Raw genomic sequence first — 17761 nt, forward strand, 5'->3', positions numbered from 1 at the left:
ATCAGTGTAGACGATGCCCCAACACTAGCTGTGTCGGCATTAGTTTGGTTAAAAAATGTATGTCCTGTCCTTAGAGCAAAAAGCAAAGAATTCTGGGGTCAACTAAAAAGGAGTACATTTTTCTTCTGGCCTAGCTATGCCACTTAGTCCAAGTACTGTATCTCAATTTGAGAAGCATGCAGAACCTTTTGGAAAAGCCAGTGCTTTTGGACTATGATGCAAACATTTCTGAGGGTTCTCTCTCCTTTGTAGGATGGGATGAGAAAGTGCCAGTCAAAATGTTGTAACCAGTTAACTGGTGTACAGGTCTGGGCTTGGGTCATTCTGTGTAACCAGTTAACTGGTGTACAGGTCTGGGCTTGGGTCATTCTGTGTAACCAGTTAACTGGTGTACAGGTCTGGGCTTGGGTCATTCTGGGTAACCAGTTGGTGTACAATTTGTGCGCCGCCTCATTGGACTTCCGGTCGCGGCCGGCTGCGACAAAGCCTGGGATCAAACCCGGGTCTGTAGTGACGCCGCTAGTGCTGCGCTGCAGTGCCTTACACCGCTGCTCCACTATAGAGGCAGATAGTGCCCTACTTTATGACCAGGCCCCAGAGTGCACTTTGAAGGGAATAGGGTTCTATTTCGGATGCAGACCACATGTCGGTTTTCATTACTCATCTATTAAATCACAGACATATGAGTTTCTCTCTCTCTCTCTCCCTCTCTCTCCCTCACAAACGGATGAGGTAGTTACAGTCTCCCTCCTCAGACACACTCACTCCTTTTTTAGGCTTTCGGTTGAGGCTGTTACGTGACCTCTTCAAGAAGGAAGACTGTCAATTCAGCACTTCAGATTTTTCCATATGTGTCGGGGGGGGAGGGAGCGAGAGCAAGGGCGAGCGAGCGAGAGAGAGAGAGAGAAAAAGGGCGAGCGAGAGAGAGAGAGAGAGAGAGAGAGAAAGGGCGAGTGAGCGAGCGAGGTGTCAGAATGGAAAGCTGAATAGTTTGGAGTCACTCTAAACCTTCTTGATGGACTCAGGCAGGCCGTAATATCAGTCAGCCATATTCCTGAAGTCACTCACGCATCACATTCTAACTGTAGATCTGGTGTCTGTTTTGATTGTCTCCGAAATGGCACTCTATTCCCTATATAGTGCCCTAATTTAGGGCGATAGGGCCCTACTTTAGGCCAGTCAGACACAGCCTTGTTTATTAACAGTGTATCTAGACTCCCTCACTGTACCATCACTATCTACAATTCAGACTCTCCCTCACTGTACCATCACTATCTACAGTTCAGACACTCCCTCACTGTACCATCACTATCTACAGTTCAGACACTCCCTCACTGTACCATCACTATCTACAGTTCAGACACTCCCTCACTGTACCATCACTATCTACAGTTCAAATCAGATTTGTCAAATTTCATAAAACCTTTTGAGGATCTGGGGACCCATGCCAAATCTTCTCAGTCTCCTGATGGGGGAATAGACATTGTCGTGCCCTCTTCGCGACTGTCTTGTTGTGTTTGGACCAGGATAGTTTGTTGGTGATGTGGACCCCAAGGAACTAAAAGCTCTCACAACTTGCTCCACTACAGCCCTGTCGATGAGAATGGGGGCGTTTCTCTGCCCTCATTTGCCCCGTAGTCCACAATCATCTCCTTTGTCTCGATCACATTACGGTAGAGGTCGTTCAGACACCCTCACTAAACAGTATTGGTTCCATGTCTGTGTGTGACCTGAAGTAACCGCTGGGGGTGCGCTCACCACTACAACCCGTCTTGTTGCGACATGGTTTCACTGTTAAATAGCTGCAACAGCAGCTGATACGTAACAGATGAAACAGACAGGATAGACGGTGGCTTGGTTAGTTCAACACCTCTATATCTGTCGATGCAGGAGATTCTAACCAAACATAAATGGTTACCATGTCTTTCATTTTCTGTTAGAAATTAGCTGTTGGCTTGACATAAAACGTTTTTTTTTTTTTTATTCAGTAGGGAGTTTCTAGGAGTAAATACCACATGCCTCTGTAGGTAGCAGGTATGTTATCTAGGAGTAAATACCACATGCCTCTGTAGGTAGCAGGTATGTTATCTAGGAGTAAATACCACATGCCTCTGTAGGTAGCAGGTATGTTATCTAGGAGTAAATACCACATGCCTCTGTAGGTAGCAGGTATGTTATCTAGGAGTAAATACCACATGCCTCTGTAGGTAGCAGGTATGTTATCCAAACCCCAGTCCGGCAAATTACATTTGCTTCGCTTTATTTAATCACCAAAGTGATTTTAATCTCATTTAATGGATTTTCCAACAGAATTAGAAAGCAAGACATCTCAAACCACTCCTCTAACTAACATGGTCCAAACACACCAAGACAGTCGTGAAGAGGGCACGACAAAACCTATTCCCCCTCAGGAGACTGAAAAGATTTGGCATGGGTCCTCAGATCCTCAAAAGGTTCTACAGCCGCACCATCGAGAGCTTTCTGACTGGTTGCATCACTGCAAGGTATGGCAACTGCTCGGCCTCTGACCGCAAGGTACTACAGAAGGTAGACGGTGGCTTGGTTGTACATCACTGGGGCCAAGCTTCCTGCCATCCAGGACCTCTATACTAGGCAGTGTCAGAGGAAGGCCCTAAAAATTGTCCAAGACTCCAGCCACCCAAGTCATAGACTGTTCTCTCTGCTACCGCACGGCAAGCAGTACCGGAGCGCCAAGTCTAGATCCAAGTGGCTTCTAAACAGCTTCTACCCCCAAGCCATAAGACTGCTGAACATCTAATCAAACGGTTACCCAGACTATTTGCATTGTCCCCCCCTCACACCGCTGCTACTCTCTGTTATTATCGATGAATAGCCACTTTAATAACTCTACCTACATGTACATATTACCTCAACTAACCGGTGCCCCCGCACATTGACTCTGTATCGATACCCCCCCTGTAAATAGTCTCGCTGTTGTCATTTCATTACTGCTCTTTAATTATTTGTTACTTTTATCTGTATTTTTTTAAACTGCATTGTTGGTTAGGGGCTTGTAAGTAAGCATTTCACTGTAAGGTCTACTACACCTGTTGTAATTCGGGCGCATGTGACGAATAAAATTTGATTTGTACGGTGTTCAGTGTAAATAAATGTATTGTGTTTTCCTGTGGGTGTCTGGTCTTGCTAGCTACCTGCTAATGATGGGATAAATTGTCACTGCTGTGTAAACAGGTGTGGTGGGTTCTTTCATGATACTGTGTGTTTTATGGTTTAGTACGCATGGTATATTCTGGTATGGTACAGTGGGTGAGTATAGTGTATACAGTACGGTCTAGTTATAGTACTGAGGGTGAGTATAGTGTATACAGTACGGTCTAGTTATAGTATTGAGGGTGAGTATAGTGTATACAGTACGGTCTAGTTATAGTACTGAGGGTGAGTATAGTGTATACAGTACGGGCTAGTTATAGTACTGAGGGTGAGTATAGTGTATACAGTACGGGCTAGTTATAGTACTGAGGGTGAGTATAGTGTATACAGTACGGTCTAGTTATAGTACTGAGGGTGAGTATAGTGTATACAGTACGGGCAAGTTATAGTATTGAGGGTGAGTATAGTGTATACAGTACGGGCTAGTTATAGTACTGAGGGTGAGTATAGTGTATACAGTACGGGCTAGTTATAGTACTGAGGGTGAGTATAGTGTATACAGTACGGTCTAGTTATAGTACTGAGGGTGAGTATAGTGTATACAGTACGGTCTAGTTATAGTACTGAGGGTGAGTATAGTGTATACAGTACGGGCTAGTTATAGTACTGAGGGTGAGTATAGTGTATACAGTACGGTCTAGTTATAGTACTGAGGGTGAGTATAGTGTATACAGTACGGGCTAGTTATATTATCTTACTTGCTGAGGGTTAGGGTAAGCAACTCCTCTGCTGCTCTTATCTTGTTCTGTGCCTCCACATGGGTCATGTCTTCTGCGTTGGTCTCTCCGATGGACACCACCCAATCTCCCACGCCCACACCGGCCTGGGCGGCCTTACCCCCGGGGGTCAGCTGTAGAGGGGGAGAGAGAGAAGGGGGGAGGGATTGTGGTTCTCAACAGGGGCGCTCACTTATACAGAAATATAGACCTTTGGCCTATTAAACCCAGTCACTGACAAGAACACATTACGATTACCTGTGAAATCCCACTGAACATTCAGCCTCTGTTTCGCCCAACAGTATAGTTGTACAAGAACATGTGAAATAAAATGAATCACCTAATATTTCCTCTCGCTGCGTCTCTCAATATTTTCAGGGTTAAATGGAACAAACATCTGCCATAACCGACACAGCGCTTATTAGAATACGGTTCAAAGACAAGAATGTAAATGGTATTGTTCTGAAGCTAACCTACTATAATTGATACACAACAAAGCAATTCGTGTTAATGAGTCAGTAACAGGGCTGATCTAGAGGGGAGACCAGGAGGATATCTAGTCAGTAACAGGGCTGATCTAGAGGGGAGACCAGGAGGATTTCTACAATAACAGGGCTGATCTAGAGGGGAGACCAGGAGGATATCTAGTCAGTAACAGGGCTGATCTAGAGGGGAGACCAGGAGGATATCTAGTCAGTAACAGGGCTGATCTAGAGGGGAGACCAGGAGGATATCTAGTCAGTAACAGGGCTGATCTAGAGGGGAGACCAGGAGGATATCTACAATAACAGGGCTGATCTAGAGGGGAGACCAGGAGGATATCTACAATAACAGGGCTGATCTAGAGGGGAGACCAGGAGGATATCTACAATAACAGGGCTGATCTAGAGGGGAGACCGGGAGGATATCTAGTCAGTAACAGGGCTGATCTAGAGGGGAGACCAGGAGGATATCTAGTCAGTAACAGGGCTGATCTAGAGGGGAGACCAGGAGGATATCTAGTCAGTAACAGGGCTGATCTAGAGAGAAGACCAGGAGGATATCTAGTCAGTAACAGGGCTGATCTAGAGGGGAGACCAGGAGGATATCTAGTCAGTAACAGGGCTGATCTAGAGGGGAGACCAGGAGGATATCTAGTCAGTAACAGGGCTGATCTAGAGGGGAGACCAGGAGGATTTCTACAATAACAGGGCTGATCTAGAGGGGAGACCAGGAGGATATCTAGTCAGTAACAGGGCTGATCTAGAGGGGAGACCAGGAGGATATCTAGTCAGTAACAGGGCTGATCTAGAGGGGAGACCGGGAGGATATCTAGTCAGTAACAGGGCTGATCTAGAGGGGAGACCGGGAGGATATCTAGTCAGTAACAGGGCTGATCTAGAGGGGAGACCGGGAGGATATCTAGTCAGTAACAGGGCTGATCTACAGGGGAGACCGGGAGGATATCTAGTCAGTAACAGGGCTGATCTAGAGGGGAGACCGGGAGGATATCTAGTCAGTAACAGGGCTGATCTAGAGGGGAGACCGGGAGGATATCTAGTCAGTAACAGGGCTGATCTAGAGGGGAGACCGGGAGGATATCTAGTCAGTAACAGGGCTGATCTAGAGGGGAGACCGGGAGGATATCTAGTCAGTAACAGGGCTGATCTAGAGGGGAGACCGGGAGGATATCTAGTCAGTAACAGGGCTGATCTAGAGGGGAGACCAGGAGGATATCTAGTCAGTAACAGGGCTGATCTAGAGGGGAGACCAGGAGGATATCTAGTCAGTAACAGGGCTGATCTAGAGGGGAGACCGGGAGGATATCTAGTCAGTAACAGGGCTGATCTAGAGGGGAGACCGGGAGGATATCTAGTCAGTAACAGGGCTGATCTAGAGGGGAGACCGGGAGGATATCTAGTCAGTAACAGGGCTGATCTAGAGGGGAGACCAGGAGGATATCTAGTCAGTAACAGGGCTGATCTAGAGGGGAGACCGGGAGGATATCTAGTCAGTAACAGGGCTGATCTAGAGGGGAGACCGGGAGGATATCTAGTCAGTAACAGGGCTGATCTAGAGGGGAGACCAGGAGGATATCTAGTCAGTAACAGGGCTGATCTAGAGGGGAGACCAGGAGGATATCTAGTCAGTAACAGGGCTGATCTAGAGGGGAGACCAGGAGGATTTCTACAATAACAGGGCTGATCTAGAGGGGAGACCAGGAGGATATCTACAATAACAGGGCTGATCTAGAGGGGAGACCAGGAGGATATCTACAATAACAGGGCTGATCTAGAGGGGAGACCAGGAGGATATCTACAATAACAGGGCTGATCTAGAGGGGAGACCAGGAGGATATCTACAATAACAGGGCTGATCTAGAGGGGAGACCGGGAGGATATCTAGTCAGTAACAGGGCTGATCTAGAGGGGAGACCAGGAGGATATCTAGTCAGTAACAGGGCTGATCTAGAGGGGAGACCAGGAGGATATCTAGTCAGTAACAGGGCTGATCTAGAGAGAAGACCAGGAGGATATCTAGTCAGTAACAGGGCTGATCTAGAGGGGAGACCAGGAGGATATCTAGTCAGTAACAGGGCTGATCTAGAGGGGAGACCAGGAGGATATCTAGTCAGTAACAGGGCTGATCTAGAGGGGAGACCGGGAGGATATCTAGTCAGTAACAGGGCTGATCTAGAGGGGAGACCGGGAGGATATCTAGTCAGTAACAGGGCTGATCTAGAGGGGAGACCAGGAGGATATCTAGTCAGTAACAGGGCTGATCTACAGGGGAGACCAGGAGGATATCTAGTCAGTAACAGGGCTGATCTAGAGGGGAGACCGGGAGGATATCTAGTCAGTAACAGGGCTGATCTAGAGGGGAGACCGGGAGGATATCTAGTCAGTAACAGGGCTGATCTAGAGGGGAGACCGGGAGGATATCTAGTCAGTAACAGGGCTGATCTAGAGGGGAGACCGGGAGGATATCTAGTCAGTAACAGGGCTGATCTAGAGGGGAGACCGGGAGGATATCTAGTCAGTAACAGGGCTGATCTAGAGGGGAGACCGGGAGGATATCTAGTCAGTAACAGGGCTGATCTAGAGGGGAGACCAGGAGGATTTCTACAATAACAGGGCTGATCTAGAGGGGAGACCAGGAGGATTTCTACAATAACAGGGCTGATCTAGAGGGGAGACCAGGAGGATATCTACAACAACAGGGCTGATCTAGAGGGGAGACCGGGAGGATATCTAGTCAGTAACAGGGCTGATCTAGAGGGGAGACCAGGAGGATTTCTACAATAACAGGGCTGATCTAGAGGGGAGACCAGGAGGATATCTACAACAACAGGGCTGATCTAGAGGGGAGACCAGGAGGATATCTAGTCAGTAACAGGGCTGATCTAGAGGGGAGACCAGGAGGATATCTAGTCAGTAACAGGGCTGATCTAGAGGGGAGACCAGGAGGATATCTAGTCAGTAACAGGACTGATCTAGAGGGGAGACCGGGAGGATATCTAGTCAGTAACAGGGCTGATCTAGAGGGGAGACCAGGAGGATATCTAGTCAGTAACAGGGCTGATCTAGAGGGGAGACCAGGAGGATTTCTACAATAACAGGGCTGATCTAGAGGGGAGACCAGGAGGATATCTACAATAACAGGGCTGATCTAGAGGGGAGACCAGGAGGATATCTACAATAACAGGGCTGATCTAGAGGGGAGACCAGGAGGATATCTACAATAACATGGCTGATCTAGAGGGGAGACCAGGAGGATATCTAGTCAGTAACAGGGCTGATCTAGAGGGGAGACCAGGAGGATATCTAGTCAGTAACAGGGCTGATCTAGAGGGGAGACCAGGAGGATATCTAGTCAGTAACAGGGCTGATCTAGAGGGGAGACCGGGATGATATCTAGTCAGTAACAGGGCTGATCTAGAGGGGAGACAGGGAGGATATCTAGTCAGTAACAGGGCTGATCTAGAGGGGAGACCAGGAGGATATCTAGTCAGTAACAGGGCTGATCTAGAGGGGAGACCGGGAGGATATCTAGTCAGTAACAGGGCTGATCTAGAGGGGAGACCGGGAGGATATCTAGTCAGTAACAGGGCTGATCTAGAGGGGAGACCGGGAGGATATCTAGTCAGTAACAGGGCTGATCTAGAGGGGAGACCGGGAGGATATCTAGTCAGTAACAGGGCTGATCTAGAGGGGAGACCGGGAGGATATCTAGTCAGTAACAGGGCTGATCTAGAGGGGAGACCGGGAGGATATCTAGTCAGTAACAGGGCTGATCTAGAGGGGAGACCAGGAGGATATCTAGTCAGTAACAGGGCTGATCTAGAGGGGAGACCAGGAGGATATCTAGTCAGTAACAGGGCTGATCTAGAGGGGAGACCAGGAGGATATCTAGTCAGTAACAGGGCTGATCTAGAGGGGAGACCAGGAGGATATCTACAATAACAGGGCTGATCTAGAGGGGAGACCAGGAGGATATCTACAATAACAGGGCTGATCTAGAGGGGAGACCAGGAGGATATCTACAATAACAGGGCTGATCTAGAGGGGAGACCAGGAGGATATCTACAATAACAGGGCTGATCTAGAGGGGAGACCAGGAGGATATCTAGTCAGTAACAGGGCTGATCTAGAGAGAAGACCAGGAGGATATCTAGTCAGTAACAGGGCTGATCTAGAGGGGAGACCAGGAGGATATCTAGTCAGTAACAGGGCTGATCTAGAGGGGAGACCAGGAGGATATCTAGTCAGTAACAGGGCTGATCTAGAGGGGAGACCAGGAGGATATCTAGTCAGTAACAGGGCTGATCTAGAGGGGAGACCGGGAGGATATCTAGTCAGTAACAGGGCTGATCTAGAGGGGAGACCAGGAGGATATCTAGTCAGTAACAGGGCTGATCTAGAGGGGAGACCGGGAGGATATCTAGTCAGTAACAGGGCTGATCTAGAGGGGAGACTGGGAGGATATCTAGTCAGTAACAGGGCTGATCTAGAGGGGAGACCAGGATGATATCTAGTCAGTAACAGGGCTGATCTAGAGGGGAGACCAGGATGATATCTAGTCAGTAACAGGGCTGATCTAGAGGGGAGACCAGGATGATATCTAGTCAGTAACAGGGCTGATCTAGAGGGGAGACCAGGAGGATATCTAGTCAGTAACAGGGCTGATCTAGAGGGGAGACCGGGAGGATATCTAGTCAGTAACAGGGCTGATCTAGAGGGGAGACCAGGAGGATATCTAGTCAGTAACAGGGCTGATCTAGAGGGGAGACCAGGAGGATATCTAGTCAGTAACAGGGCTGATCTAGAGGGGAGACCGGGAGGATATCTAGTCAGTAACAGGGCTGATCTAGAGGGGAGACCAGGAGGATATCTAGTCAGTAACAGGGCTGATCTAGAGGGAAGAATCAGAGGATATCTAGTCAAAGGGAACATATTGGTTAATAACAGGATCAGAGAGATGAAAGTGCACACTTAAAAACATTCTAGGGCCTAGTATGTTCACACCAATCAATCAAACCAGTGAACAGACGTGTCCTATCTTGCTCTTAACAGTAGCTAGCGGAACCCCAGTAGCTAGCGGACCCCAGTAGCTAGCGGACCCCAGTAGCTAGCGGACCCCAGTAGCTAGCGGACCCCAGTAGCTAGCGGACCCCAGTAGCTAGCGGACCCCAGTAGCTAGCGGACCCCAGTAGCTAGCGGACCCCAGTAGCTAGCGGACCCCAGAGGGCCTTTTAACACTGTGTTGACTAAATATACATACACAAAGTCATCAAGGGGATTCACGTTCGGGTCTGTTATCACCGGCTAATGATTTGTAGAGGGAACCTAAGGGCTCTGTGTCTGACAAGTTCTCTCCCTCTCTCTGTATGTGTGTGTGTGTGTGTGTGTGTGTTCAACCGGATGGTTCCCCACGCCACAATGAGGACATGAGGTAAGAGTCTTAATCAGCACTATGACATCACCGCTTATGATCCACTACAGATGTGGACCGAAGCTTTTATGAGCTAGCGTCACCGCTCATCTGTTACTGTGGATTATATTTGGGGGAAAGGGGGAATACCGAGTTAGTTGCACAACTGGATGCATTCAACCAAAATTACAGCGCATTCAGAAAGTATTCAGACCCCTTCTCTTTTTTCCACACATTGTTACGTTACAGCCTTATTCTGAAATGGATCAAATAAATGTTTGTCATCAAGCTACACACAATAGCCCATAATAACAAAGCGAAAACAGGTTTAGACATTATTGCAAATGTATAAAAAAATAATAATTGAAAACAGAAATACCTTGTTTACATAAGTATTCAGACCCTTTGCTATGAGACTGGAAACAGGTGCATCCTGTTTCCATTGATCATCCTTGAGATGTTTTCTACAACTTGATTGGAGTCCACCTGTGGTCAATTCAACCGATTGGACAGGAAAGGCACACAACTGTCTATATAAGGTCCCAAAGTTGACAGTGCATGTCAGAGCAAGAACCAAACCATGAGGTCAAAGGAATTGTCCGTAGAGCTCCGAGACAGGATTGTGTCGAGGATCTGGGGAAGGGTACCAAAAAATGTCTGCAGCATTGAAGGTCCCCAAGAAGACAGTGTCCTCCATCATTCTTAAATGGATGAAGTTTGGAACCACCAAGACTCTTCCTAGAGCTGGCCACCCGGCCAAACTGAGCAATCGGGGGAGAAGGGCCTTGGTCAGGGAGGTGACAAAGAACCCAATAGTCACTCTAACAGAGATCCAGAGTTCTTCTGTGGAGAAGGGAGAACCTTCCAGAAGCACAACAATCTCTACAGCACTCCACCAAATCAGACCTTTATGGTAGAGTGGCCAGACTGAAACAACTACTCAGTATTAGACACATGACAGCCCGCTTGGAGTTTGCCAAAAAGGCACTTAAAGGACTGTCATGACGCTGGCTCTTTCAGTGAATTGGCTAGCAGAGATGTGAACAACCCCCCACCCTATATGTTAGGAGGAAGGGCAGTATTATGCCCTTACGACCATGTCGTAAATTCCATGCAGAGAACCTGACCCTCCGCTCTCCCTGACCATCCCAGAAATTTGAGAATTGAACAATATTCCTATTTTGGAGAACGTGTAAACGGTTGGTTGGAAAAGCCAGCTACGACCCGGTCCGTTTAGTTTCATGTTTGTGACCTCATGAAAAGACAATACAGCCACATTACCATAACTCTGTTTATACAGGTGCCTCAGTTATGAGGTTTGCATCTAATTATTGTATAAAAAGAATGAGTAAAGATGAAACTATTTGCGAAATGATTTAACGTAATGTATGGCTAACTAAATTATATTAACTAGCAGTCTGAAACGGCACCACAGGTCACCTAACTGACTAGATGATATTAACTAGCAGTCACCTAACTGACTAGATGGTATTAACTAGCAGTCACCTAACTGACTAGATGGTATTAACTAGCAGTCACCTAACTGACTAGATGGTATTAACTAGCAGTCACCTAACTGACTAGATGGTATTAACTAGCAGGATTATACAGCACCACAGGTCACCTAACTGACTAGACGATATTAACTAGCAGTCCGACACGACGCCACAGGTCACCTAACTGACTAGATGATATTAACTAGCAGTCACCTAACTGACTAGATGATATTAACTAGCAGTCACCTAACTGACTAGATGGTATTAACTAGCAGTCACCTAACTGACTACATGGTATTAACTAGCAGTCACCTAACTGACTAGATGATATTAACTAGCAGTCACCTAACTGACTAGATGATATTAACTAGCAGTCACCTAACTGACTAGATGATATTAACTAGCAGTCACCTAACTGACTAGATGATATTAACTAGCAGTCACCTAACTGACTAGATGATATTAACTAGCAGTCACCTAACTAACTAGATGATATTAACTAGCAGTCACCTAACTGACTAGACGATATTAACTAGCAGGATTATACTAGCGTGAATGATATTTCAATGATGTCATGTAGATAAATTGGATCATTCCTGACATGAGTTACAGCCACATCACACTCAGTAGAGAACAGGCTGCATACATGAACCTTAAAACCACACGTGCACTCAGAGTCCCTGCCCTGCCAGGCATGCTGCAGCAGGGTCCCAAATGGCACCCTCTCCGCATGGGGCTCTGGTCAAACGAAGTGCACTATATAGTGAATAGGGTGCCACTTGGAGACGCATCAAAGTGTCCTTTAAAAAAAAAAAAAAAAAAAAAACTCTTGACATCAACAGAGGCTGTTAATACACACGTCGGAGATCGTATGAAGAGAGAGGAGATGCCAGAACGTGTTTAGTAAGGACCTTACTCAGCCTTGTCCCGGAGGCTTAACGAAATGTGTCAAAGTCTCAGATCCCTGAGAGTACAAAGTGTTCAACATCAGATCACTAAATAAAAAGGAGAGCGAGCCACAGAAAGCCAAAGCAAGGCTGAACATCACAGGGCTGAACCCCGGCTGGAATACTGATTTCTGTCATGTAGACATCGTCTGAGTCACAAATGGAGCCCTATTCCTTATCTAGTGCACTACATGGGGACTTATGGTCCATAGAGCCCTGGTCAACAGTAGTGCACTACATGGGGACTATGGTCTGATTTGGGATGCAGACCCTGGTCTGCGTAGACATCGATTACCCCGTCCTATCCTGTTATTGATCCCTTTAGACTATTGGCTCATAAATGATCAGAGGATTCTAGACCCTAAATCATTGGTTTCTGTCGTGTTCCACTAAGCTATACGATTCAACTGCTTTGATTCAGCACATTAAAAAACAGACTGAGAGAAAGTTTAGTCCCATAGCGGAGGATAAAGTTCCCTTGTGGAGTGGTTTCATTTCACCTTCCCTTGACTGCAGAGCACCAGAAGAAAAGAAAAAGCCAGGTCGTTCAAGATTGATGTTGAAATTGGACATCTATCCATGTCTTGAGGACGTTGAGAAAGGCCCTCAAAAACAGCCACTAGGGGCAACATTGAGAGCTATTACCATCAAGTAGGTTTGGGTAATCCCGCGACCGCCGCGGGTAATCCCGCGACCGCCGCGGGTAATCCCGCGACGGCCGCGGGTAATCCCACGACCGCCACGGGTAATCCCACGACCGCCACGGGTAATCCCACGACCGCCACGGGTAATCCCACGACTCTGGAAGGTTGTGGATCAGAAGGTTGTGTGTTCGGACCAGTCGTGGACAATAGGTTTCTCTATCCCAAGCCTTAACCCTTCAGAATGAGTGTCTAAAAACTTAACTTGGAAATGGGACGATACTCCTACATCTGTGTAACACTGACGATTGAAGAACGTGGATAAAATTCTGCAGTCAGGCAGCTTGTTGAAAAAAAGCATCTGGTTTGGTTTGTTTTCAGGGGGGGGGGGATAAATACATCAAAAACATCAAAATATAAGAACATTAAATGTATTCCTCATGAAAAACTACTTTTAACATCAAGTTAATCCCCTACGATCTACCCAGGCTGGAAACAATTAAAGATACAACTAAAAAGGTGTTTTTACAGCTTCTCTGCATCTGTTACAGAGAAACACACCACCACCACATGCAGGCCCCTCAGGTGACTGGTATTCTGAGGCGGCATGGGCTGAGACAGAGAGAGACAGAGAGAGACAGAGAAACAGAGAGAGACAGAGACAGAGAGAGAGACAGAGAGAGAGACAGAGAGAGACAGAGAGAGACAGAGAGAGAGACAGAGAGAGAGACAGAGAGAGAGACAGAGAGAGACAGAGAGAGACAGAGAGACAGAGAGACAGAGAGACAGAGAGAGACAGAGACAGTAAGGCCTAGCAGAGCAGGTTATAATAGAAACCAGTAGAGAGAGAGAGACAGTAAGGCTGAGCAGAGTAGATTATAATAGAAACCATTAGAGAGAGAGAGACAGTAAGGCTGAGCAGAGTAGATTATAATAGAAACCAGTAGAGAGAGAGAGACAGTAAGGCTGAGCAGAGTAGATTATAATAGAAACCATTAGAGAGAGAGAGACAGTAAGGCTGAGCAGAGTAGATTATAATAGAAACCATTAGAGAGAGAGAGACAGTAAGGCTGAGCAGAGTAGATTATAATAGAAACCAGTAGAGAGAGAGAGACAGTAAGGCTGAGCAGAGTAGATTATAATAGAAACCATTAGAGAGAGAGAGACAGTAAGGCCGAGCAGATTATAGTGAGTGGTGAGAGATACAGCGTGATTAGTAAGAATGAGTGAAACAGTAGAGAGAGGTAGAGGCAGCAGTGAGTGAGTGAGTGAGTGAGTGAGTGAGTGAGTGAGTCCGGACAGTGATGGACACCAGCACCTGTGTCGGTGGCTCAGGTTTAGATCACAGCTGTTCCTGTACTTCAGAAGGAAGGTGGCATGACTGCGTCCCAAATGGCACCTTATTCCCTGTAGGGCCCTGGTCTAAAGTAGTGCACTATATAGGGAATAGGGCCCTGGTCTAAAGTAGTGCACTATATAGGGAATAGGGCCCTGGTCTAAAGTAGTGCACTATATAGGGAATAGGGCCCTGGTCTAAAGTAGTGCACAATACAGGGAATAGGGTGCCATTTGGGATGCTTCCATAGTAAAATGCTGTGCTCAGGCCTGTAGACGAGAGAGAGAGAAGGAAGGAAGGAACCAAGATACCCCCTCACATTTAGTCAATACTAGGAAGGAAGGAAGGAAGGAACGAAGGAAGGACCCACTGCACCCCACCACAGTTAGTCAATACTAGGAAGGAAGGAGACTAGGAGAGGAGACAACAAACCCTGCTACACATCAAACTACACACAATAATTAAATCAGATGGTCTCATATAATCTGCCATTTGTAATAAAGACTGCTTTTAAAAACGTTCATTACGAGCATAAATGGGTTAGAAACAGCTGCATCTTATCAGCAAGACAATGATGGTGTATCATTGAGTCTTTTATTAAACAACGGAAAATCAGTGAAACCGTTTCTTAAATTTTTTATTTTTTTTAAAAACATTCATTCTGATATCAGTGAAACCATTTATAAAACACATGACTCACTCGGATCAACGAAAGTCACCCTAGATCATTTCAAAATGTCTCTTTAATGTCAACTTTGAGTAATTACATTGAAGAGTAATACATTACATAAAGTTAAACGGCTTCCTCTCTGGTGTTGGTATGAACTATAGTATTTTAAAAGGAGAGATCTACCAGTACCTTTCACTGTGTTTTATTAAAGGAGAGGTCTACCAGTACCTTTCAACCTACTGTGTTTTATTAAAGGACAGGTCTAACAGTACCTTTCACTGTGTTTTATTAAAGGAGAGGTCTACCAGTACCTTTCACTGTGTTTTATTAAAGGAGAGGTCTACCAGTACCTTTCACTGTGTTTTATTAAAGGAGAGGTTTACCAGTACCTTTCAACCTACTGTGTTTTATTAAAGGAGAGGCCTACCAGTACCTTTCACTGTGTTTTATTAAAGGAGAGGTCTACCAGTACCTTTCAACCTACTGTGTTTTATTAAAGGAGAGGCCTACCAGTACCTTTCACTGTGTTTTATTAAAGGAGAGGTCTACCAGTACCTTTCAACCTACTGTGTTTTATTAAAGGAAAGGTCTACCAGTACCTTTCAACCTACTGTGTTTTATTAAAGGAAAGGTCTACCAGTACCTTTCACTGTGTTTTATTAAAGGAGAGGTCTACCAGTACCTTTCAACCTACTGTGTTTTATTAAAGGAGAGGTCTACCAGTACCTTTCAACCTACTGTGTTTTATTAAAGGAAAGGTCTACCAGTACCTTTCAACCTACTGTGTTTTATTAAAGGAGAGGTCTACCAGTACCTTTCACTGTGTTTTATTAAAGGAGAGGTCTACCAGTACCTTTCACTGTGTTTTATTAAAGAAGAGGTCTACCAGTACCTTTCAACCTACTGTGTTTTATTAAAGGAGAGGTCTACCAGTACCTTTCAACCTACTGTGTTTTATTAAAGGAGAGGTCTACCAGTACCTTTCAACCTACTGTGTTTTATTAAAGGAAAGGTCTACCAGTACCTTTCAACCTACTGTGTTTTATTAAAGGAGAGGTCTACCAGTACCTTTCACTGTGTTTTATTAAAGGAGAGGTCTACCAGTACCTTTCACTGTGTTTTATTAAAGAAGAGGTCTACCAGTACCTTTCAACCTACTGTGTTTTATTAAAGGAGAGGTCTACCAGTACCTTTCAACCTACTGTGTTTTATTAAAGGAGAAGTCTACCAGTACCTTTCAACCTACTGTGTTTTATTAAAGGAGAGGTCTACCAGTACCTTTCACTGTGTTTTATTAAAGGAGAGGTCTACCAGTACCTTTCACTGTGTTTTATTAAAGGAGAGGTCTACCAGTAGCTTTCAACCTACTGTGTTTTATTAAAGGAGAGGTCTACCAGTACCTTTCACTGTGTTTTATTAAAGGAGAGGTCTACCAGTACCTTTCACTGTGTTTTATTAAAGGAGAGGTCTACCAGTACCTTTCAACCTACAGTGTTTTATTAAAGGAGAGATCTACCAGTACCTTTCAACCTACTGTGTTTTATTAAAGGAGAGGTCTACCAGTACCATTCAACCTACTGTGTTTTATTAAAGGAGAGGTCTACCAGTACCTTTCAACCTACAGTGTTTTAAGGGTTAGGGTTAACCCTAACCCATATAACGCGAATGTCTTGCAACCCAAAGGTTGCGTGTTCGAATCTCATCGCGGACAACGTCGCTAAAACATACTACTGTTTAGCTACTTAGCATGTTAGCTAACCCTTCCCCTAACTCTTTAACTCCTAACCTTAACCCCAACCACAAACAAATTAGAATTGGTAACATGTCATACGTTTTGCAAATTCGGAACATATTGTATGAATTACAATTCGTAACACATCTTTCAAAATGGATGATGGACATCCACAAATAATACATACCATAGTAAATGTAACATATCATACTAAATTGGAGTTCCCCTGGATTTACATTTACTATGCCTACCCCCGAGTCCAAGTTGTTCAGGGCTGAGCTCTGGCCTAGGAGACACGGCCAGCTACTCCTTGCATCACAGCTCTGGCCTGGGAGACATACAGCTAGCCAGCTACTCCTTGCAGCACAGCTCTGTCCTGGGAGAGACAGCTAGACAGCTGCTCCTTACAGCACAGCTCTGTCCTGGGAGAGACACAGCTAGCCAGCTGCTCCTTACAGCACAGCTCTGGCCTGGGAGATACAGCCAGCTTGTCCTTACATCACTCACAGCACAGCTGATGGAAGACCATAAATATCCCTCTGAGAAATGAAAAGTAGAGGCTGCTGGGCTGCTGTAGAGCTCCAGTATCTACCACAGTGACAGTAAATACTGTAGCACTAACTCAAGGCAAATATAGTTCTGATAGTGACTCACAACACAACTCATTCACATGAACCAGTCCTTTTACAACAAAAGCCTGCTGCTAGACGTATCCACCACAGTGTCCTCCCAGAGCAGTAAGTCAAGGTAAAAACCAGCCATGTCAGTGTGTAAGTGATTCATAACAACATGAGTCATTCAGGTTTAACCAGATGATGTAGCCTTTTATTTAAGACCTTTCCTTTGTAACAAAGCTGTAGGGGCCAGTACCGATCAGTGAGAACACCTAGCGTTAACACAGAGCTGTAGGGGCCAGTACCGATCAGTGAGAACACCTAGCGTTAACACAGAGCTGTAGGGGCCAGTACCGATCAGTGAGAACACCTAGCGTTAACACAGAGCTGTAGGGGCCAGTACCGATCAGTGAGAACACCTAGCGTTAACTCAGAGCTGTAGGGGCCAGTACCGATCAGTGAGAACACCTAGCGTTAACACAGAGCTGTGGGGGCCAGTACCGATCA

The 17761-nt window shown here is 45.8% G+C and overlaps 1 protein-coding gene across 3 annotated transcripts in view; it reads right to left on the minus strand.

Moving 5' to 3' along the window:
- pdlim7 (PDZ and LIM domain 7) overlaps positions 1–17761 on the minus strand; it is a 58083-nt gene that overhangs the window by 21374 nt on the left and 18948 nt on the right. For all 3 annotated transcript variants that reach the window (XM_029720276.1, XM_029720284.1, XM_029720280.1), the window contains exon 3: positions 3891–4042. In XM_029720276.1, coding sequence (XP_029576136.1) covers positions 3891–4042 — 152 coding nt within the window. The remainder of the gene's footprint in view (positions 1–3890; positions 4043–17761) is intronic.

The sequence above is a fragment of the Salmo trutta genome, chromosome 3 (genome assembly GCF_901001165.1).
Source record: "Salmo trutta chromosome 3, fSalTru1.1, whole genome shotgun sequence".
NCBI classification, from domain to species: Eukaryota; Metazoa; Chordata; class Actinopteri; order Salmoniformes; family Salmonidae; genus Salmo; species Salmo trutta.